General features: G+C 36.1%; 1 protein-coding gene across 1 annotated transcript; it reads right to left on the reverse strand.

Annotated features, from left to right (window-relative positions):
- Positions 1-757: 757 nt before the first annotated feature.
- On the reverse strand, positions 758-1,378 carry LOC121445198 (60S ribosomal protein L17). The gene has a single exon (XM_041647207.1). It carries the CDS (start codon positions 1,353-1,355, stop codon positions 801-803), a length of 555 nt encoding a protein of 184 aa, XP_041503141.1. The 5' UTR covers positions 1,356-1,378; the 3' UTR covers positions 758-800.
- Between the last annotated feature and the right edge of the window lie 23,138 nt (positions 1,379-24,516).

Below are 24,516 nucleotides of genomic sequence, written 5' to 3' on the forward strand. Positions count from 1 at the left end.
CTTGTCAATACACCATACTGCATGATTTAAATAGAGTGTAATATTACACATTAAAAAGACAATGTCCCTATGTGTGTGACTGAACTCATTGGTGGTAGAGGGGAGACTGTACAGTGATGTGATGTGCTTTAGGGAACTTTTGAATTATTCTCTGATATTCTTTTTCAATTCTTACTCTAATAATAATTTATAACAATTTCTAATTTTATATGCACTCTGCTTACAACAAAGATAAATCTCAGCTTGGTACAGTTAAGTGCTTAGTATCTAATATGAATTTTCTTCCCTAATAACAAGTGAAAATTTGGTATTAAACTAGTTTCAGATGACAAATCTCGAAAGCTAAAATTTAATTACATTTTTTTTCTTTTGATTGATTTTCCATTATATTTACCTCCTATTTATGAAAATGCTGATTGTAAGTCATTTTGTGAATTTCATAAATTGTCATACAGTTGGTATTTATATATAGTGAGCCTTTTATTGACAGTTCACTACTCTGAAGTTTAGGAAATTTGGATTGAGAAACCTACTGACACAAGAAAGGACAGTAATAAAGAATAATTACCTCTAGACAACCCAGAGAATGAGCAGAAAACTCATGAAAAGTTTAGCCTTGGGAGGACCAAATACATTCACAGGATGGTTGGGACTATGGACTGATAGAGTTTTTTTTTTGAGAGATCTTTATTACCTCTCTCTAATCAGTGAAGGAAAATTTCCTGGAAGAAATGGATTTCAAGATTGTTCTGAAGGATTTTTTTTTTTTTACTTTTATCTGCATTTATTTCATGTTGAATTTATTCCCGTGCCATAAGTTTTTGTTTCTTCAGTTTCTTCTGGGATATCTTTTTCTTCTGTGCAACCTCCTCTTCTGGCTTTGGAACAATCTGTTCCTTTTCAGTGAGGATCATCTCGATGTGGCAGGGGGAGCTCATGTATGGGTTAATCCGGCCATGAGCTCTGTAAGTTCGTCGGCGCATCTTAGGTGCTTTGTTCACCTGGATGTGCTCAATGACCAGAGAGTCCACATCTAAACCCTTCAGTTCAGCATTGCTCTCTGCATTTTTCAGCATGTGCAGCAAAAATTCTGCACTCTTTTTTGGCCACCGACCCTGTGTCCAGCCCCACTGTTTGGCCTGGGCGCACCTACCGACTCCACCATTGTACCGTCGGAATGGCACACACTGCTTCTTCAAAGTGACATCTTTCAGATACTTGGTGGCTTTTCGGATATGCATACCCTTGATGGCCTGGGCCGTTTCACGGGTGTTCTTAAAGTGAACCCGAAGGTTTGATCCTCTCGATTTGCATGATTTTGTAGGGTTTTCTGGGTCAAGAGAGTAGCGAACCATCTTCACGGGTCACCTCTGGCCGCTTACAGGAAGAGCTGCTCTGAAGGATCTTGTTTCCATGATGGAAAGTTCTGGAAAGATTTGCAAGCAGGATCTCACCTGTTCATCATTCTGCCATCAGAAATATTTAACTAGGTTGTATTTCCAGTACCATATATAAAACTGCCTCATATTTTAAATCAACATGCAGTGCATTTTATTGAGCATATCTGACAAGTATGTAGAAAAATATTGGATTCATTTCTACATGGAACACATAGCTCTGTTTTCCCCAATCTCCACCATAACTGTAGCAAAGGGGTAGGGCTGTGACTAGGGGGATGTGTTAACTGTCTGAATTTATAAGTAAATTCCTCTTCGAATGAAATTCACCGGAACATCTGTTATGTATTTAGAGTTGGAAAAAGTGCGGTTTAGTGCGAGTCAAGCAGGTGTGTGTTTCCCTCTCCTGTGAGATCAAGAGACCCCATAAAATGAAAAGGCCATGACTATCCACAGCTCACAGCAACGGATCAAGAAGAGGTACACCCTGCCCCCACTTTAGCCAGTTTCACCCTCTGGGGAATTCAAGACTGTGCTGATGAACTCAGACCAAGAATGTGTGATTTGGCAATGATTCTCTACCTCGCCCCCTTGAGTATTTGGTATGAATGAAGCCACAGTCACGGCAGTGATTTCGGATCTACCTGATGAAGATGGAGCACAGACAAATGACACCCACACTACGGCATTGAGCACATATTTGTGTGTCCCCTTGTGTCCCTCACAGGTGTGTGGCCCTGACTCAATTTTGGTTGATAGAATAGTGGTTTGGTTTCCAACAAATATTTTTATTTCTTGCCACTTCCATCCATCTTTCTGTTCTTAAAAAAAAATCACATAGTACTTTTATAAATACTTAAGATTGTTTTTCTTTTTCCCTCATCTCCTGGTTCTGTCTCTTGAGTCTTTAACTCAAGCACATGCTTGTGAAGTTAGTTAAATTAGCAAATCAGTGTGATCCTGACTACTCCCAAGAGAATCAGATTTTGACAATCTCGAAAATATGTGTGGGTATTGCTTGCGAAGTTCAAAAATTCATGTTGCTTTTCTTTCTGTATTTTCTTTTTAGTATTTTCATCCTAGAATTAGAATTTTTCAGAAACAAACATAGGCAAGAAAAAAAGTGCATGTGTATATTCAGAAGTATACATGTACATGCAAAATTTGTCTCACAATAGAGAAGAGAAAAATAGTCTGCCCACATTATCCCTTGTTCTGGCTCAATATATGTCAACCTGACACAACCTACAGACATTTGGGAAGAGAGAATCTCAAATGAAAAAATACCTCCATGAGACTGTAGTACACCCCATTCTGTAGTTTCTTTTCTTAATTAGTTATTAATGTGGGAGAGTCCAGCTAGCTGTGGGTGATGCCGTTCCTGGTCTGCTGGTCCTGGGTACTATAGGAATGTGCATTAAGCAAACATGAAAGGAATAGCCCTGCTCCATGGCCTCTTCATCAATTCCTGCCTCAAGGTCCCTACCCTGCTTGATTTCCTGCCCTATCTACCTTACATGATGAACTGTGACGTGGAGGTGTAAGTGAAATAAACCTCCTTTTTCCCAAGTTCACGGCAATAGAAACCCTAACTAAGACACACCTCCCCTGCATCAAAATGGCCCAAGGGACTACCAGAGAATAACCACTAAGGGGCCTTTTCAGAGAAAAAGTAAATGTCAGCCCTATTTTGCCTTTGCATCTCTTTTCCTGATTTGAATTCTCTGTGTTGTTATCTGTTAGATCAATCCTTTGCATGAAACTGTCTTGCTTTTGCTTATAAAGAAGAACTGCTTGTTTAAAATACTGTACTAGATGGCAGCTGTTAGCTACGGAACTGCTTTGTGACCTCTTAAGTGCTAAACTCAATTGTTAAAATGATGATAGAAAGTGATAGAATTGACTGTTCCGCTGCTTGCCGTCCGCAGGAGCTGCAGCTGCAAGATGCTCAGCACACTGTGTGCATTTACCTGACACTCGCTCTCAATTGCTTAGGCCTCTTCTACCCGGTTCTGGAGTCTGATCTACAGAGTCAGCATAGAATTCAGCACCTTCTACTGCACTAACTTCCAGGGAGCTTTCCAGATCTCTATATAAAGGAATTCTGAAAGCCATGATATATGCCTCCACACTCACAACAATCTTGGGCATCACAGAGCAAAGTCACTTGGAAATCAGATAGAAATGAGACGAAGTTTTGATTTTTAGAGACAATTCATAGAAAGAAGTAGTATATTCTATTTGAAACCTTGGCAGTGACCATCCTATTCTCAGGTCTTTTATCTTAAAGACCTGATATAAAGCAGAGAAATCAGGACTCTCTGGTGGCTCCAGGGCATGGAGTCGAGGAGATAACAGAAGCTACCAACTCTACACTTATCAGAATTTCACACACACAAATGGACTATTGACTCACTGATAGAACTAAATCATGAGACTGAAGCTAGGATTCTGTCTAGTTGCTGCTCACCCTACTGAGAGCTTAAGCAAAATGAATTTAATAATAAAACTATTTCACATGTGATTCTGATTTTAATCACTGCAGAAACATGCATTGTCTATCCAGCACACTGCTTTTTTTTTTTCTAAATTGATATACACATTGCCCTGCCCCCTTGGAGATGAACAACTAAGGAGTAGAGGGAAAGCCAAGAAATAGAAAAGTTGTGGAGATTGAGGATAGTATGTTTTTCAATTTTAAGTTGAGCGTTTCAGTTTAAATAATGTTTTTAAATCTTTGTTTTTAACTGAGGTCTTGTTATGTGGACTAACCTAGTCTTGACTCTTGAGGTCAACTGTACCTCTGCTTCATTTACCTTAGTCCCAAGGCAAATCACATGTGCCTCTCAGTGTAAAATGAATTTAAATGCCAAATAATTGAAACATCAAAGGCTAGTAGCTTTATGTGAGTTTAAAGACACATTTGCTATAATCTCTTAATGTTACATTATGGTCTTAAATTGAGACAACTTAACTCTAAAGAATGCCTTCCTTTATCTATGTATATCTATGTAGACTAAGAATAGAACAAAGATGGGGTTTAGACACAGAGATACAGAAATAGAGGACAGAAACAGAATAAAAGGAATTGGGCAATGCTAGACTTTTGATCAAACAGATAAACTATCAGGATTTAGATAGGGAAAGACAGCAGGGAAGTTAGAATATAGTATATAGTATACCTTAAACCAGTTTTCAGATATTGAAGTTAGCTCCTAAGAAAGTGCTCAGAGAAAATGCCTAAAGACAGAAGACAAAGCAGCCTTTTCAAACCTTCCTGGATACATTAACATAAAGCACCAGCACTTTGAAAGAAAAATACCATGTAAGATCTAAATAAATAAAACTTTGGCAATATGTTTAAACAGTGTTGAAAACCGAGGCGTTCCAGGATGCTGAGTAGTATTAAATCAATAAAGCGACTTCTCTCCATATAAATACATTCTATTCACATCGCTCATTACCCATACTTCACAATGATATTCTGATTAATAGTGCATGGAGTAGATCTCCCAGATGCCAGCCAGATGTTCAAAAAAAAAGTTAATGTTGTTTGACTTAAGGAAAAAAGTATAAATCATATCTATTCTGACATGCATAATGGAGCAAAGGGGAAAAAATCCCGCGAGAAATCCCTACTTATTTCATAATTCTATTTAAATTAAGGAGAGAGAAAATAGAGTGTAACTTTGGTACCATATAGAAAACAGTGAAAAAAAAAAGATCACTGAAGTGAAGCTTATAAAATTAGTGGTGAAGTACACTGAAGTGAATAAACATTAATAATAAAGCATGCTCACTGCAATTTAACACCAGAGCCATTTTCATCATTAATTTGCTATAACATAAAAGGATGGAGAGAGCTGTAAAAGAATAACTTGGCAGTTAGGAATAATAGGAGGAAAGGGTTAATCCCCAGTGAACAAAACTATAGGCCCAGATAGGGAAAGAGGTTTTGTATATTTTGACTTATTAGAGGTTGTACATACCATCAGATGTTAAATATGGAGACAAAGAATATATCTATATAAACTATATATGTATATATAAATTATATGATTTATATATAATTATATAAATTGTATACATATATATAGTTTTGTTTCCTTTCATCTGGTTTAAAAGTTCAAGAAACCATGTTGTTGGTATTCTACACCTCTCTGTCTCAGTAGGCTTATTTGACACTCTTCACTTCTTATGGTTATAAGGTTATGAGATATGTAGATAACACATGCCCATACCTTTTCACAGTAGTGAAAGGAAGAGCTAAGACAACACCAGGTTACCCGGCAAGAAAACAGAAAGGAAAACCAGTGGTAAATTTTATATTTGTGAAAACTGGCCATCAAGAACAAAGAAGTTTCATTAATAGTGTTTCCCTATTTCTATGATGAAAATATTATTCCCACTACACCCAACTTCAAGTTGCCAGAATATTGTTAATATGAAGCAGAAAAGAAATGTGCAAGAATGTCCTCTTGGTGGTACTGGCTGTAACAGATCAGAAAGAAAGAAAGAAAGAAAGAAAGAAAGAAAGAAAGAAAGAAAGAAAATACCTTATCTGCTTTCAGAATAGAGTTTGGAGTATGTACTGAAAGGCAAAGGCTGCTTCCATACAAGGTTGCAATTAGGAGGACAATTAGGTAGTCAAAATGGACACACATTAAGATGTGTTAAGTTTAGTCAATGAGATAACTGAATACTGTCCAGTATTACTATAGTGATGAGAAAATCATTCGCAGTCCACTAAAGCAAAATGAGGCTCAATGGGTAAAAGAACTTCCCAATCAAATCCGGTAATGTGAGCTCTGTGCTTGGGATCTACATTTGAGGGAGAGAAATAACTGCACACTATCTTCTGACCTCAACACTGATACCTTGGCACATGTGTGCCCACAAGCATACATGTCAGTCACTTCACAGTCACACACTCGTATGCACACACACAACACAATAATAATAATAAGTACAATAATAAATTCATTTGAAGTGCTTAATAAAGGGAAATCTTACCAACTAACCCAAAGATGGTTATTACTAGATTTGTATCTAGATTGACCAGATTCTACTTTCTATCATTACAAACATGAATCTTCTATTTTTCTGGTACTTTTTTTTTCAAACTTGTAAACAATACTATAAGGTCTTTCATTTTTCTGCAATTATATTGGAAATAGAGATTACTGAAAGAATTGGAAAAATAAGGTAGCTCTTTCTGTTATGCTATTTTATGCCACCTGAGTGTATTTGCTGTGAATGTAACAGTGTGAAAATATTTAAAAAATAATGCACGCTATCCTTTTTTTCCTGAAATTAAGGTCAGGTTTAGTGGTACACAACTGTTATTGCATATCTCAAAAGATGGTGGTAAAAGACAATGAGTTTGAGCCTAGGGCTGTGTTACATGGCGAGATCCTGTTTAGAAAACTTAATGTGTAATATGAAGTATACTATCAAGAACTAGAGCAGGTGTATGAAAAGGGTCATCCTTTCATATATGTAGCAGTTTTCATTAAACTTGACAAAACTGTCTATTGAGTATAAACTTGGTTGTCAATTTGATTTAGAATACCCATGGAAGCAAACTCTAGACTAAGATAACAAATGTGAAAAACCCATCCTAAATGGGCAACCACATCCCAAGAACTGAGACCTTGATTGAATGAAAAGGAGAACATGAGCTGAGTTCCAGAACTCATCTATCTTTGCTTCATGCTTGGTGATACAGTGTGATCAGTTAGTTACATCCCACTATCTGTGCTACGACTTTCCTTTCATGATGGACTACACTCTTTGCCTATGAGTCCCTTCCTTGGGTTGTTGGGATTTTGTTGTTGTTGTTGTTTGTTTTGTTTTTTGTTTTTTTTGAGACAGGGTTTCTTTGCATTGCTTTGTAGCCTGTCCTGGAACTCACTCTGTAGACCAGGCTGGCCTTGTCTTGAACTCACAGAGATCCACCTGCCTCTGCATCCCAAGTGCTGAGATTAAAAGCATGCACCTTTAATACCTGGCTCCTTAGGTTGTTCTGTCAGGTCTTTTGTCACTAATATGATGAGCTGTCCAGTGTTTTCAAATGATACTCTTCTCATCTCATGATGCCCAGATGCTTAACACATGGACCATAAGTTGAGGTACAAAATGAAAGTAGTTTTTAGTGTTCTCAAGTATTTTTTAAAAATAATATAACTGTCTATTTATATTCTTTAATTCTTATTAAATATAAACTTCTCTACATTCGTTCTCAAGTATTTTTTAAAAATAATATAACTGTCTATTTATATTCTTTAATTCTTATTAAATATAAACTTCTCTACATTCTATGCAACTTCTAAATTAGATTTTTTAATCCCTGAAAAGTAGATATGGCTTCACAATTCGATATTTTTTTGACAAATGTGTCTTTTACCTTGAAGTTAGAGTTACTAAGTAGAGGGAGCGAAAACGAGTGGAAAACCTGGTATAGTCATCATTTTGCTCTGAATTTAACTTCCCCTGCATGAACTTCTTGGGCTATGAGCCCCTTTTATTCCTTGAGATTTATAACATTTCATAACACCGTATGAATTACAAATCAAGATGTAATGTAGAGACAGCAGAGTATTGATTTCCTAAGACCATGAGTATCAATCTTGCTCACAATGACTTTCAGAAATAACCTGATTCTTTTTCTTTCAGCCTGCTTAAAAGTGAATGAACTCGTGTCGTGTCCTGTCTTTGCAACTGTCTGTGTTTTCCTTCACAGTACACCAGTGTTTCCTGCTTTAACACCTCACCACATGATGCCCTTATGAAGATATGTCTTAACTGTCTGGTGTTCTTGTTACCTTGTGATCTGGTACATTCGTCCAGTGCATTTTGCAATACATACATATGTCTAGGATCCATACACTTGATATAAAAAAAGGCTTCTGCCTCTTACTTTTGTGATAATAAACTAATTTGCAACAATAAATGATGAAAATACACATCAACCGTGAGAGCTAGGATGCTTGCTTCTCAGTTCCACTTGGGAACAATTTCTTTATCTGGAGTAATACTTATTGAGTCGATTGGTATAATGGATAAAAGTAAAAGATACATTAGCATATCAGGCAGATACCTCTGGTCTTTCATGCTATCACCTGTACTAATGTGATCAGAGGATAGCCCTGCAGAAACCCACACCAAGATTTTGTTCTCTGGATCATTACAATTCTCTATTTTTCATGTAGTTCAGAACCATGTATATGAGACTGTATCTTTACACAGGTACCCTGATGGGTCTCCTGACCTCTTTGTTCAATTCTCCTAAACACTTCATGTGCTCAGGTTTCAGATGAGCCAATCTAGTGTATCTTAGTTTGGAAAGCATAAATACTAATGCATTTAAAACCCTCAAATTTGTCTTTCTGATTGCTTTCCTCTTAAATAGCTCCCCCTCCGTTAACTTTGGTAATGTGAATGAAAAGTTTCAGAATCTTCGTGTCACAAAGTGATGGTGCTTTGTCAAAGTGTGGACAAAAGAAAGGGTGGACAACCTGTCACTTGTTATTATCTTCTGAGGGGAAAAGTCTATACACAGGTACACATCTTCTAATTAAAGGAGGTGCACACCATAGATGTTTCAGATGCTTAAGGACACTGCCTTTAGAACTGATTTTGTTTCCTGTTTATATAATAGAATTAAGATTACCCCTGGATACTAGGGGCATTTTAAAGGAAGACCATATTCTTCACATTTTTTGGGGGATCTGTTCAATAGCTATTTGTGAGTTATGCAAGATTGCCTGGGCACAATGTATAAAGTCTTACAAGATCTTTGATTTGTTATTTGAATTTAATTTCTCTAGTTTCTTCTTCCTAAATTATAGCTATTGAAAAGAACCTCTTGCAAGGATATGTGAATGTTTAATGAGATAATGTACACAAATTTGTTGAAAAAAGTTTCAAGAGCATACAAATTCTCAAAATCTCCATGGTGACGACAGCATTAGTAATGATGACTGATGCCTTACCTGCTAGAATATAGTATGTGTGCAGAAACTGTCAGAGCTTCCCCGTGTAGTAGTGATCACATTTGTCAAAATGTTCCTGTGTTGACTAGTCTCATGCCCACTTGAAACACACTAGAATCATTTTAGAAGAAGCAACCTCGTTTGAGAACATGCCTTTATTAGATTGGCCTGTGGGCAAACCTGTGCTACATTTTCTTTGTTGATGGTAGATAGGGGAGGACCTAGCTCACTGTGTGCTGTCCCTCCTGGGTTGGTGATTCTGAATACTATAGGAAACTAGGCTGAATAAGCAGTGGGAGCAAGTCAGGGAACAGCGTTACTTTATGTCTTTGACTTCAGTTCCTGCCTCCAGGTTTCTGTCTTGAGATCCTGCCTTGATGCCCTTCATGATGGGCTACAACCAGGACATGTAAGCTGAAATAAACACTTTTCTCCCAAGGTACCTATGTCATGGCGTTTTATCACAGCAATAGAAACCCTAAGGCAGTTTTCACGATTTTACCTCTTCTAACATAAACAGAGTTCAAACATGCTAACATTCAAAGCAACTGAGTGCTTAAATGGATGGGTGCGTCTCCTACCTTAAAAATTAAACCGGTAGACAATGCTGTAAGCATTTTTGTACATATCACTACTAGCATATAAATTCATTGCTTCTTGTTTTTGAAAGCATGGCTAGCCCACTTTAGATAACACATCTTTCCCCAAACTTTTATGCACAGAAACTCCAAATGCAGGGCTTGAAGAGCATACCTCAAAAGCAGCTATGTCCACTCATTTTTCTCATGCTTTTGCCCCCTGGAAACCTAGTCCTGACCCACTGAGAAGCTTAATGAAGCAGTCAAAATTGTTACTCAAACGAAGCAAGAGACTAAATTCATGGTCCCCAAAGGAAACGAAAGTTTTGAAAAGGTTACAGGTGAATTATTTCTCTCTCTATTGCTCCAAGTTTCTGAAAACATATTTATCATTTTCAAAAGCAGCAGCAGCCTTGGCCAGAACCTTACTCGTATCCCCAGGGAGTTAGATGACCATATGCAAACATTTCAAGCCAGACCAACAACTGTGCATTCCTTCTCCAAGACCCAAATGATATCCCAGGAGACAGAACTCATGGATTTGCAAAACACGCGTTATTATCCTAAAGAAAGGAGCAAACAATGAAGCTATTTTTTCCTATTACAGTGCTTCCTGCTCAAAGCGACACCTTCAAGGTTGTTAGCCTTAAAAACACACTTGCCTACATAATGGTCTCCGTGGTCTTAGTATCCTGATGCTAGGCAATGTGTTTTATTTTAAAACTATTCTTGTCATGAAAGAGAAATAGCAAAAATTCCCAGTAGAAACGAACCAGATCAGGTCAAGTAAATCCTCCTGGGCCCTTACTGAGTGTGTACACTCTATCAAGATACACACATTGTAAAGGAAAACTGCTCTGACCTCCAGCCCCAGGCTGCCCTATCTGGTGAGAGATGGAGGACTTGATTTAGAGACTCCTAAAAATATATAAGCTCATTTCTTGAAAATAGATCAACCACTTCTCAGTATTTTTATCTTAATCATTATTCATGTTTTGATTTTCTTCTGTGTTTACACACATTTTTCATTTTTCTAGCCAGTGTATTAAATTACTACCTCTCCTTAGTTATGGTCATTTGGTATAATTTTTTTTCAATTGTAGTAAATTATCATTTTTTTTTACTTTTTTTCCTTTTCTTTCTTTTCTTCTCCTTGTTTCTGTTTTATTCCTCTCTTCTTTTCTCAAAGTATATAAGCCACATGAGATCAGGAGGTGTGGTCTGGCTGTTTTTTTGCTCTATCTCAGCATGTGAAAGAATGAACGTCTAGTAAATGTTGAGTACCTGTAAGTCACCTGGCATTGCTTGAATTGTTTTATATACCCTTCTAAATACAACCTCCCAGATTTAATTCTATCTCTTACAGAACATTCAAATCTGCAAAAGAATGTAAAAGAAAATCAAAGACACAAATATTTTTATAAAATGGAAGGCTTTTACCATAATACATAAAACCAGTGTCACAGAGCTGAAAGGAAGTTACATTCAAGTTAACAGATGAAGTCAATTTAAAACTATTAAAAATAAATATTAACAGAAAAATCAGTACCACATAATTTAACGTATTTGCAGAGAGATTTCAGAGGAGAAAATAATGATAGAAGTATTTGTAAACACGTAGAAATCTAAAATTTTTGAGTCTTGGTTACTTGATAATGTCTGTTATGTCCCAAGTGATTTGAAGCAGAATCCTAATCAAATAGTCTCAGTTTTCTAGATCTAGTACTTCAAAGCCACTATCCATTGTACTGCTAATATATCAGTAGACATTTACTAAGCATTCACCCTGGTACCCTCTGGGCTAGGGTTTGGAGCTGCAGAGCCAATACCTGCAGTCCACTTATACAATAGACAAATGTTCACAATAGAGATGCCAACTGCTATGAAAAGGACTCAAATCTTTAAAATCTAGAAGGGCAGCAACTGACTGTGCACTTCAGAAAAGCTACCATGCACACATACATTAACTTATTGATGAGTAGATCCAGTATTATACATTAGAAACTGTAATATCTTATGAGACCTGTCATTATGAAATTATGGAAGAGAAATTATGCAAAAAGGCATCCCAGCAAGAACTTGAGAACTGACATTATAGTCATACTAAATAATAATATGGTGGAGCCAATAAACAGATGAAAAGGTCTCTTAGTTCACATTGAAAACTTTAGGCATAATTGCTAACCTGACAGATCAAAAATTAATTTGATCATAAGGTAAAGATGGATTGGGGAGGAGATGTGGTGAGGACAGAAGATATCACGGACAGAAGAAGCAATGCTTGAGAATACCCGGATGACATGGCATGTCATTAGAAAGGAAGGAAGAAGTTTATAAACCTGAAGCATATCAGACATTTGAGATAATCATGAAAGCTAAGCAGGGGCATGTGAAGGCACACACATTAAGGGTGGGACAGCATATTAGATTTTCAAGGAAAGGTGAACATGCAACCCCTGAAAGAAAGAATGCCTGTAGTGAACACTCAAGAACATCGTATGTTTACCTAGCAAGATGCAATCAGACCAGTGGACTGCAGTTCAGCAGTTAACATGAAAGTATAAAAGGGCCACAAAATATAACTAACTTTACCTGTTGCACGTATCTAAAAATATTATCTCTCTGCAGAACTTTATCGTGTATTTAACCCAAATATTCATGGCATATTAAAATCATATTTACTTTTTCCGTATATATTGCTAATATGAATGCATTTTTATTTTAAAATACAGGCTTTTGAAAGACAGGGAGGAATTGCTAGCATTAAACCAACATGCCCAATTGTTTTGGCTAGTTTAATGTTGACTTGACACAAGCAAAAGTCATCTGAGAGGAAAGAACCCGAATTGGAAAAATGCCTTCGTAAGATTAGGCTATAGGCAAACCTGTAGGGCATTTTTAATTAGTGATTGATGGGAGAAGGGCCCAACCTGTTGTGGGTGGTACCATTCCTGGGATGGTGGTCCTAGATTCTAAGAGAAGGCTGGCTGAGCAAGTTAGAGAAAGCAAGCAAGTAAGAAGCTCTTTTCCATGGTTTCTGTATCAGCTCCTGCCTCAAGGTTCCTGCCTTCCTTGACTTCCTTCAGTGATGAACAGTAATTTAGAAATTTAAGCCCAATAAAACCTTTCACCCCCAAGTTTCTTTGGTCATGGCATTTCATCACAACAATAGTAACCCAGTAACCCTAACTAAAACATCAATTGATATTTACAAACGTATTGGTATGGCCTATATAGAGAGCCCACTCCTAAAAGAATATTCTTGACTTTCTTTGGTAATTTTTACTTGCTGATGTTTCTTGAAATATTATAAAACCTTTGAGAAAAATATAAATATTCTAGCTATGTAAATATTTATGTTTATAAGAAGACAAATATGAAAAATATGAAAGCAACTCACTTGATAATTTCCTAAGCAATACAAATAAATATAAATAAATAATATATTCTTCCTAATTTATGAAATATGTATACACTTATAGCAGTAGTTTTCCATAAGTGGGCTAAATTAAAACAAGGAGGAATATGCAAAGATACATAATTTGGTTTCATTTTATTTTTAAATACATAGTAAACTGTGTCCTTAATTCATAAGTTTCAAAGACATTCTTTTTCATTCAGAAAGACTTAATTCACCATTTATAACTCCTCTAGGTGATGCTAGTGTACATAAAACTTAAGAAATCTAGCTTTTTAAAAATATTATTCTGGCCAGGTGGTGGTGGTGCATGCCTTTAATCCCAGCACTAGGGAGACAGAGATAGGAGGATCTCTGTGAGTTTGAGGCCAGCCTGGTCTACAAGAGCTAGTTCTAGGACAGGTTCCAAAGCTACAGAGAAATGCTGTCTCGCTAAAACAAAAACACTAAAAAAAAAAAATAGAAAAGGAAAAGAAAGAAAGAAGGAAGAAAGAAGGGAAGAAAGGAAGAAAGCAAGAAAGAAAGAAAGAAAGAAAGAAAGAAAGAAAGAAAGACAGACTTCTAGGACCAGGCATGATAGCCCATCCTTTCAATCCCAACATTTAGGAGGTAGAAATCAATGACTTCAAGACTAGACTAGTTTACATATCAAGTTATAGGACAGTCAGCGTTACATAGAGAAACCTTGTTTCAAAATGTGACAGGGTTAGAATGGGAAAATTATATATATATATATATATATATATATATATATATATATATATTCCCATTTCTCTTTTTAATAATTATTATGTATACAAACATATAAATTAAAAGTGTTGTCTCCATTTATTTATGACTTACCATTTAGTATTGGATAACCTAACAGGGAGCTCATTCATGGGAACACTAACTCTCCCTCCCTCGGAAGCCATGTGTTGCCTCTAACTTATCATCTAGGTATCAGACCCAGTGAGACTTCCCCATCCATATTGGCATGTCACATGTTGTCATTGTATGCATCTTTCTCAAGCAGTCATATTGTTGAGATTTCATGAGTACATTTTTCTGTCACATATAGAAGACACACTCTCATGTTAGACATTGTGTTCCTCTGCCTCTTTGGGTCTTTTTGCCACCTTTCCCATGTTATTGCCCAAACCTTAAAGGCAGGGTTTGGTCTTAAATGTATTGACTGGGACTGGGAAGCCCATTATCAATTGTTCTCTTCATTTTGACCAGTTGTGGCTTTCTGTAAGAGTCTCCATCTGCTGAAAAAAAAAAAAAGAAGTTTCTTTGATGAGGAATGGGAGCTACTGTGGATATCGGGATAAGTATTTAGAATGTAGTTAGAAATTATGTTGATGTCTCACCAAGGCCAGCTGGCCTAGGTCTGAAAAAACATGGGATAAATCCGGACTAGCTGAACATAGCGGACAATGAGGAATACTGAGAATTCAAGAACAATTGCAGTGGGTTTTTGATCCTACTGCACGTACTGGCTTTGTGGGAGCCTAGGCAGTTTGGATGCTCACCTTAGGAGACCTGGATAGAGGTGGGCAGTCCTTGGGCTTCCCACAGGTCAGGGAACCCTGATTGCTCTTCGAGCAGATGAGGGAGGGGGACTTGATCGGGGGAGGGGGAGGGAAATGGGAAGTGGTTGTGGGGACGAAGCAGAAATCCTTAATAAATAAATAAATTTAAATAAAAAAAAAAAAAAGAAACTTAAAAAAAAAAAAAAAAAGAAATTATGTTGATGTAGGAAACTGGCAGTCCTAGATTCTCCTCTAGAGTCAGGGCCTTCACCACCCATGGATAGTTGACTAGGTTTGCAGTAAATTATTACATGACCAACATGCTATAGTTGATATCAATTATAATGGTGTAAATAAGAATGGCCTCCATATGTTCATATATTTGAATATTTAGTCATCAGTTAATGGCGCTTCTTGAGTGGGATTTGGAGATGTGATCTTAAAGTCTTCTTTGTTGGAGGAAGTATGTCACTGTGGGTAGGCTTTGAGGTTTCAAAGTCCAAACTAAGCCTAGTAAGTCTCTCTCCTCCTGCTGCCTACAGCTCTGGATGTAGAAATCGCAGCTACTTCTCCAGTGCCTTTTCAGCCTGCTAACCACCATGTTCCTCACCCTGATAATGAACTAAACCTCAGAAACTATAAGCCCCAATTAAATGCTTTCTTTTACAAGAGATAATGTGGTCTTGGTATATCTTCACAGCAAAAGAACACAAAGACACCAATATTGTCAACACAAGCCAAAATAATATGAATTACTAGACTTAATTCCTAGTCAGGATCACATAAAAGATTTTATCATTTTCTGATCTAAACAAAGATCTCTTTTCCTTTTTACTGTTCAAACTTGCTAATAAGATTCCAGTCCAATATACACAAAACATTTTTCATTTCTTAAAGATGCCTCAACCAACAGATGGTGCTATGTATAACATTTTTATGATAGTATATAGTATTAAAATATATATTGCTGCTGAACTTCAGGTTTAATTATGTAGAAGATATGCATGAAAATAAATTTCCTGAAATATATGTTTCATAAGCTTTTAAGATGTGTGAAAAAATTACAAAGTCACTGAAGAATGTTAAAGTTGAGTCAAGGGTCATAAACCCTTCAATTATGTATGTAAACTTGTCAGAGTTTGGGAAGGTTCATGTTCATCAAAATTAAGCTTCGAATGTGACTTCATCGAGGGGAATATGGGATTCTGGAAGTCATCAGTTGGCCTCCTCAGTGCCAGCCCTCAGTTCAGAAATCACTTTCTCTAATATACTGTCTTTGTAGTCCCTTCTTCAAGAGCTACAACTTTAACTTTCAAGGCTTATTTTTAATATTTAGCAATGGGGAGCAATTGATATTTTCAGCATTCTCATGCTAGAATTCAACACACACACCCATGCACACCTGCATACACAGATACACACAGACATACATGACACTGATCTTATAAGATGTTATAGACAATTCAGCATAATTCACTTTGTGGAACTCTATTCCAACACAATCTAGATATGGTGCTTGTGAAGAAAGTGCACCGCTGTGTGCATCTGCCACGTCTGGCTGTGTCTGTGAAACTACATTTTCAGACAACGTTAACACATGAGGGCTCTGACCAAAATCAACAGCATGATGCCTTGATGGACTTGCAATATGATGCACTCATGTGGAGGTGAGGATTAGTTGCAAAAAGTAGTTTACTTAAGAGTGTCCTTGGTGGCTATATCTTGCCCTAGCCTCTTTGTATAAACCTTTTTCTCTACTTCCCACCCATCGTCACATGAACTCTGCTGTTTCATCATGCCATCACTACGATAGGAACTCTCTGTAATTGTGATCTGTAATCTTTTCTCCTTGTGATATTTATATAAAAATGTCACATTGATTTCAAAGTAGCTAATACGAATCTATCAACCAGTGATCCACATGGCTCTTTATGGCACTTTTTATGCAAAATATTCTTATGATGACAGTCCAAGAACTCTGGTCCAACTCTGCATCATTCCAGGTCAGAGCATCACATTATTTTTTGCTTGAACAAGATCTTTTTCAAGGCTTTGCTGTATCTCTCCAAACCCCAAATAATCCCATTGATTATTATTCATACTCATTGAGCAAACTGGAAGTTTCATAGCATGTGCAATAAGTAATATCAACAAATGAAAATGATTCTATGTTCAGGGCCCTCTATCTATCAGCAGAAGGTCAGTTTTATGATCACAAAGTTACCTAATGTATGAAACTCATATTATTTTCTGATAACTGAGATCTCACACCTCACACTTTGTATCAGCTGTTCTAAGGTTGATACCCATGCTGCAAACATTTCCATCTGTTTCATTTTTATAATTATAGCTCTGCGGTATTATTCATTGTTTATCAAGTCATTCCTGCCATGCTTTCCTTTAAGTCTTTAACTGCAGCCATCTTTGCCTTAAGCATCTTAGCAGTAGCATATTCATAACATTTGCTAACTCCAGGGTCAGTAAACAGTTATTGTCTGCTGCATTGGGGCATTTGCTTTTATTTTTGTTACTAAGTATGGACCACAATTTATTATTATTGTTTTCAGAGTAAGATTTTTATAAAATAGTGGGTGTTTTAATGAGTCTAATTGTAATTTTTAGATTGATTCTTATTACTTTGTTTTGATCTAGTTAATTTTATTTTTGTTGTTGTTCTTTTGTAACATCTCTAAACTGTATCTGTAGACTCTCCCCATCATGTCAGAAAGCAGCATTTTTGGTTAATACAGTTGTTTTATCTTTAACCCTATTTTCTTAAGGGTTTCTACCATGTCAGTCCATCTAAGTGTTCAGCAAAATTTGGTCAGCAGTTGTGTTCAAATATACCTAGCAGTAAGTGACTCTCCAGAGCCTGCTTTGTGAATGGAGAGAACTCTTGCCCAGAAGTTTTCCTCTTAGGTTTATGTATACACCATGCCATGCAAACACCCCAAATAAAAATAAATAAATAAACAGATAAATAAATAAATGCAGAACAATATTGTCTAGCAGTATCATTTGTAACTTTATCACATGGAAAAATTCTTATTTTAATTGACATCAGAGATGGCATTTTATAAGGGAATTAAAAATACTAACTCTAGGGTATTATTTAAAAAGAAAATTATGCATTTTGTTCCACCTCAAGCAATATCCGATTAGTTTATACCTTTAAATTTATCTTTCTCTTTTCTGAGAGTTCATGATATTTGCATAAATTTTTATTTATATCATTAGAGTTAAAATAAGCCAGATCTGAGCACTGTTTCATTCAGAAAATAAAACACAGAGAATAGCTGGCAGCGGGAACCCTGCAAAGACATCCTGTTGCATTATTTCATCATCTGCAAGGTTTGCATGCCCACAGAGGCTGTTGTCATTCATCTGAACTTCAGTCTATTGTTATTTTATTTATTATTGTTATTATCATCATTATTATTTTAGTGTTTGTTATTTTCCATTAAAAATAATTATTCAAACATTCTCATCATCTTCTTGGAAAATTTTCCAGCGGTTTAGAGACGAAATCTGTTAGTGCCAGCTAGGCTTTGTACAGCATTATGTTGTTGCTGTGTGACAAAATGGCTTCCATGGTACTGGAAATGCCAAATGTGATTCCCATCATTTTCTTTGGTTGCTCAGAGGCTTACTAGGGTTTTAAATTTTGAAACTGTGTATACAGTTAAGTGTGTTAGATAATAACTAGGTATAATGTTTAAGAAGTATTTACTAGTAGCTTAATACAAAATACAAATGTAAAACTATATAAGTTAATGAATTTACATTTAAGTTAACTCAGAACAATAGATTCAGAGGACAGGGGAAAGTAGAGGGGAAATTTTTTAAGACCATACACAAAATGGGCTGAATGTGAAAGTACCAACAGAGGCTTCTATGGCAGAAACTTAGCTCCCAGTTCATAGCTCTGTTGCGGTTTGATAGGCTCACAAAGGCATTTCCATCAACAATGGAATAATGGGCTGATGAGTTTGTACTTGTGGGGCTATAAGAAGGAGGGGTCCACATGGAGGAACTAGATCACTGTAGTATGGCCTCTGAAGGCTCTACTAGTTTGTGATAAAAAGAACTCAGTGCAGTAGACAGCCCTGGATGAGTCTGATCAATATTAAGTTTACGGAGAAAACTAAAATTTTGAAGACGAAATGATTCTTCCTGCCCATGCCCAAGATAGAATTCACATTTTCTTCTCCCCTTCTCCTCTTAGTTCCTTCCTGCTCCCTTCTATTCTCCCTTTCTTCCCTTACTTGCTTGGTGCCAAGACGTGAGCAGATTTTCCTCCATCTTGTTCTTCCCACATGAAACTTCTGATCTACAACCGAGTGTTAGAGAAAAGGGGCTGGAAACTGAACCACTGAGGTCCAGCGCTAACACTTGCAGTCTTATGCTTTAGTTGTTCTCTCGGAGCTTTTGCCCCAGGAAGGGAGCATTAGCACAGTCCAGGCATTGCTACTGGCTCTGGCTGGGAAGATACTTTCTGCAGCACAGGATATGAACAAGCAAAGGACATCATTTCAAATTCTGATTTCATTGAGCACTTTATAGTATGCTGTAGCAAATTGTGAAAAGAGTAAAATTCTATTATCCTACTTGTAATTAAAGTAGTAGCTATGCCCTGAAATTAGGCTGTATGCAGTTCGGTTAGAGAACAGGCGGAGTAAAGCAGATGGAAACACGTTTCACTGTTTTCAAACTCTCTACAAAACTATAGCAAATTCCAAAATAAATGGTTTTTTCACAAGAAGTTACTTGCAATTTACTCAGATTGTGCACATCAGTACAATCCCTTTCTCTGTCATGCTCTTTCCTTCTTTCTCCATACGTATGCAAACACATTTGCATAATATATTCTGTAAAGGTGGTATATATCATATCATCTGTGCAAGTCTGCCCTCCCCACAAGGTTGGGATATAAAGTTAGTTTAGTGGACATCAAATTGCCATCCACGAAACTGGATAAATCTTTTAACCCTGTGAATATTTTAGTCTGAAATGTGTGGTAATCTGTTTTGCTTAGCATAAGTTATCATTCACACATTAAATTGTAAATATTTTATAATATTTCTCTGAAATTTAGCATTTTTAGAATATAAAAACGTCCCTGGCATCTTGTAGACCTATTTTACAAATATTAAGTTTTTTCACCAAGTCAGATTCATTCACCAAATGTCACAAAATCTCTGTAGGCATTTTAATTCTTAAAAGTGACATTCTATTCCATTGTAAATGACTCCTGGGTTTTCCGACAAAATAGGCTTGATATTTTCTAATTGCAATTATTTCAAAAAAAGCATTTCTTACTCCCTTTGCCCTGGATATTGCTCCCAAGACCCTTTGGACAATTAGCAACTGAAATCAACCATCAGAGGGCAGAGAGCTGAAATTATTTAAATCATAGATGAAGATAGCAAAGGCAGTACAGAACAAATTTAGAACCCTTAGCAATCATAGCTCTTTGTGTTCTGGGAACATCAATGCTCCCTTGGTGTGTATATAGAATACATTTTTAATCAATCCATTTCAACAGCACTGTGCTTTAAGTTTAAGTTGGAGTGTGATAATTAACGTGAAATAGAAAGTCGAAGATGTTATTGATATTTGGGCCCTTAGCAGAACTGTCCATGACAGAGAGTTTAACAAAGTATGCCATTTTCAAACATAAATTGGTCTTTTCATTGTTGAAAGGAATAGCCTTTAAAAATAGCTGAGAAATTGATCCTGATGTTGTCTTTGCTATTTGTCTTTTCCAAGAGATGGGTAAGTACCGGGAAACATAGTGAGAAGATGAGTGTTCAATTAATTAGGACTGTAGACAGCACAGTGTCCACCCTCCCCCTGAAAAACTGCTGCTCCCATCATCCCAAAGAGTCAACACAAAGCATAGCAGTAGAAAAGTGTTGAATCAAAGGCTTCCAAAGATTGCTAAGATGCCTTGTCAACTCATTGTTGCCATTTAGGAGCAAGTGGTTTTCTCTGCAGAGGATTTCAAATGAACTCCAACGTGCAACTTTATAACCCATTGACTTAGAGTTTGGAATAACATGCGCTAGGATGAAGTAAACTTAAACTGATTTGAAAGGGAATTGCAACACAGCAAAGATTTTTTAAAAGCTTATTTCTAGGGCTCTGCTTATAGTCATTTATTAGTACATGCTATATGACCGTATGGAAACTTTGATTTATAAACTGCAGGTGTTTCATTCAATTTTTTTCAATTATTTAATAAAAATATTTTATAGCATAGATTTCTTTTTCTTGTTCTCTCTACCACTTTTTTGTTTTACTAAACTGATCACGACCACACTAGCCACTTTTTAAATGAGATTCAAGACGCCCTCTGCAGAGATGTTATTTTCCCCAGTCCCCTTTGAATTAGGGAGAGATCTGAGCAGCAGGCTCTCCAGATTTGAGGTCCTATAAACATAAGCATGTGCCTGGGCCACAATGAAGACTTGTGAGCTGATGTAGCTAATCAAAAGCCCTTTGTACATCTGGGCATCTCCTACACCGGCACATGAGGCGCTGTTTGTCCAAGCTTTCTCTTGCCTCTCCTATTGTCTTCACAAGTCTCAGGAAAGCTGCTTTGTAAAGATTTTCTCTCATATAGTGGGATGTCTGTGCACTTTTCTGATTGTTTCCATTGCTGTACAAAAGACTTTTTAAATTCCATGTGGTCTCTTCTTATGTCTAGTTCCTGTGCTAATGATATTCTGTCCCCAAACGTTGTGCCTACCCCAATGTCTTGAAGAGTAGTCTATATGTGTGTCCATCAAATACTTACGGCATTTCAGGTTTTAAAATTAAGGTCTCAGTTCCATTTTGAATAAACTTCTGTACAGAGTAAAATATATGGATGTAATTTAATTCTTCTGAAGGTGAATACCAGGTTTTGCCATCAATGTTTGTTGGATAGACTATTTTTTCCCCAATGCATGTTTTTGTCTTTATCAAAAATTTGGTGAGCATAGCATTATTGGTTTATGTCCAGGTCGTCTGTTCAGTTTTGTTAGTCCACTGTCTGTTTTTATGACAATACTAGGCTGCTTGTATCATTATAGAACAATTTGAGATCAAATATTGTAAAACTTTCAGCTGTGTTCTTATTCCTTGATATTGCTTTGATATTATGTGATTTTTGTGATTCCATATGAATTTTTGCATTCTTTTCTATATATGTGAAGTAAAATAACAACCTTAATAGGTTTTCCATTGAATCTGTAGTTTCAATTTTGTAGTATAGCTTTTAACACCATTAATTTTTCCAGTTCGGGAGCATGGAAGATACTTCCATCATCTAATGTTTTCTTTGATTTCCTGTTTTAATATCATGAAATTCATATTGTAGAGTTTTCTTTTTCTTTGTCAACATATATTCCTAAGTACTTAAAATTATTTTGGCGGAAGTAATATTTCTAACTTCTGTCTATGAGAATACATATGAGGACCACTCTGTTTTATATTTACTTTGTACCCTTCAATTTTATTGTGTATGTTAGGTTTAAGATTGTTCTACTAAATTATGTTAGGTCTTTTATGTAAGAAACCATGTCTTCTACAAATAAGAGTCTTGTCTTTCCAATTTCATTGTTTCCATGTCTTTCTCTTGTGTAATTGCAATCACTGAGACTTTGATAATTACATCAAATAAAAGAGGCAGAAATGGACATTCTTGTCCCATTCCTCAGTTTAGCATTTATACCTCAGAAAAGAGATACTATCCAGAATTGACCCAGACATGCAAAAATTAAATACCAAGGAAATAAAACTAATAATCAGTAAGTGAGATGATGATTTGAATAGATTGCTTTCAAACAAAGAGGGATGAATAGCCAATATATATTTTTTTAATGTGCTTAACCACCAGGCAAATGCTAACTTTAGAGAAGTTCATATGGACATAAAAATCTTTGGGTCTATATAGAGCTTGTTTGACTGGTCAAATTAATTTGATGATGTTTTGTATTTAAAAATTCATTACAATGAATGAACTTTCAAAACTCTTTAAGATGCTTTCTTTTCTACAGAGGCGAGGACATCTTACTTTCTGATTTTGTACTTAGCTGGTGCTTGCTCTGCCCAGCCAGCTCAGTAAAAGGACAAGAGACTTGGCAGCTGCTCTCTTGGACCACACAAATCTCCTAAGTTATTTATTGAAATAAGCATCTCTTCAAACAGGTAACTGGTCAAATTCCAACAAGAGACATTGAAAATGGAAGAATTTAAAACTGAAAGTTGGAACTGGCCTCAGAGTCCCAACTTGTTATGAACTGGAAGGGAGCTGGCCAAGCTAGAATAAATGTCAGAGACCTTTGGGAGGTAGCAGAGAATACCTGCATATCTTTCTGAGATCTTGGCCAGGCCCTATGAAGCTATATTAAAGGACAATTATTTTTCAAATTAATATTCAAGAAATGCAACAGTGAAGAAAAGTTCATATTCATTTTCTTTAAGAAGGGAAAGCCAGGTAGAACAGTATTTTATGACTACAGCAATAATACTTGAAGTTAGGCAGTGATAGAAAAAGAAAACATAAGCATCTACAGTAAATAATCCATCATGACATGTGCTTCTTTGTAGCCAGAAGATGATGTTGGAATGATAAAATGGAAAACAGCATTTAGTGTGTGCTTATTTATGCCAGGAATTATGACCCCAGCTTTTTGTCTTATAACATTTAAAATTGCCATATAACCAGACATTAACATTTTTACTTGGGTCTGCACAATTTGTTTTTTATTTCATATTTATGATATCTATAAACAACTTTTATCTTGAAGACTTATAAAGAAATTAAATTTTTTCACTTCTTAAATAAGCACTACTTAAATATAGATCAAGAATTAGCACAGTTAATTATTTTAGTGACCATATTTAGCATTAAGACTCAAGTACAGGTGAGAAAATTGAGGCATAGAAAAATGAAGTACATTGTTCATAGTTGCAGAGCTGATAATTGAGTCTTTCATTTGGTACTGCTATATTAGAATGCGAGAGCCTGGATATTTTATGAAGAAAAGAGATACTCCTCACATTACAAAGGCTAAGAAGTCCATGTTCGAGGGGTTAGAATCTGGTAGGTGTCTTTTTTCAGAGTCATAACATAGCAGAAGGCATCGTGTGGGTAAGAAGTAACAAAGCTATGGTCATCCATCACAAGAAAACTACTACTGCTGTAGTGACGTGATATTCATGTAATTCCTTATAATGTAATTATCACTCATCTCTTTTAAACTGTCACATTAGAGATTCTTCTGTAAATACAAGCAGTCTATTTAAAATGTAAATAAAGATATAATGTGAATGGAGGCAAATAAATTTCGGATTTAACATCCACAATGAAGAGACATGCAGTACTTTTCCCAACATCAGTTAGGAAGGAGAGTGTGTTTTTATTAAGTGATATTCTCTCTATAGTTGATAACTCAGCAAAATTAGGTAATAATTGGAAAGCATGAGGTATTCAGTAAAGAATAAAAAATTGTGATTTATTTTTATGACAAATACTAACATTGGTTGAATTCTCTTGATGTAGTTAGGTATTAGGCTAGTAACTCATATAACATAAACTTTCAGTTTCCCTATCATAAAGGTGAAAAA

This window comes from Microtus oregoni, unplaced genomic scaffold, assembly GCF_018167655.1.
Source record: "Microtus oregoni isolate MIOR12 unplaced genomic scaffold, Mior012 000164F_ref0000179, whole genome shotgun sequence".
Classification (NCBI taxonomy): Eukaryota; Metazoa; Chordata; class Mammalia; order Rodentia; family Cricetidae; genus Microtus; species Microtus oregoni.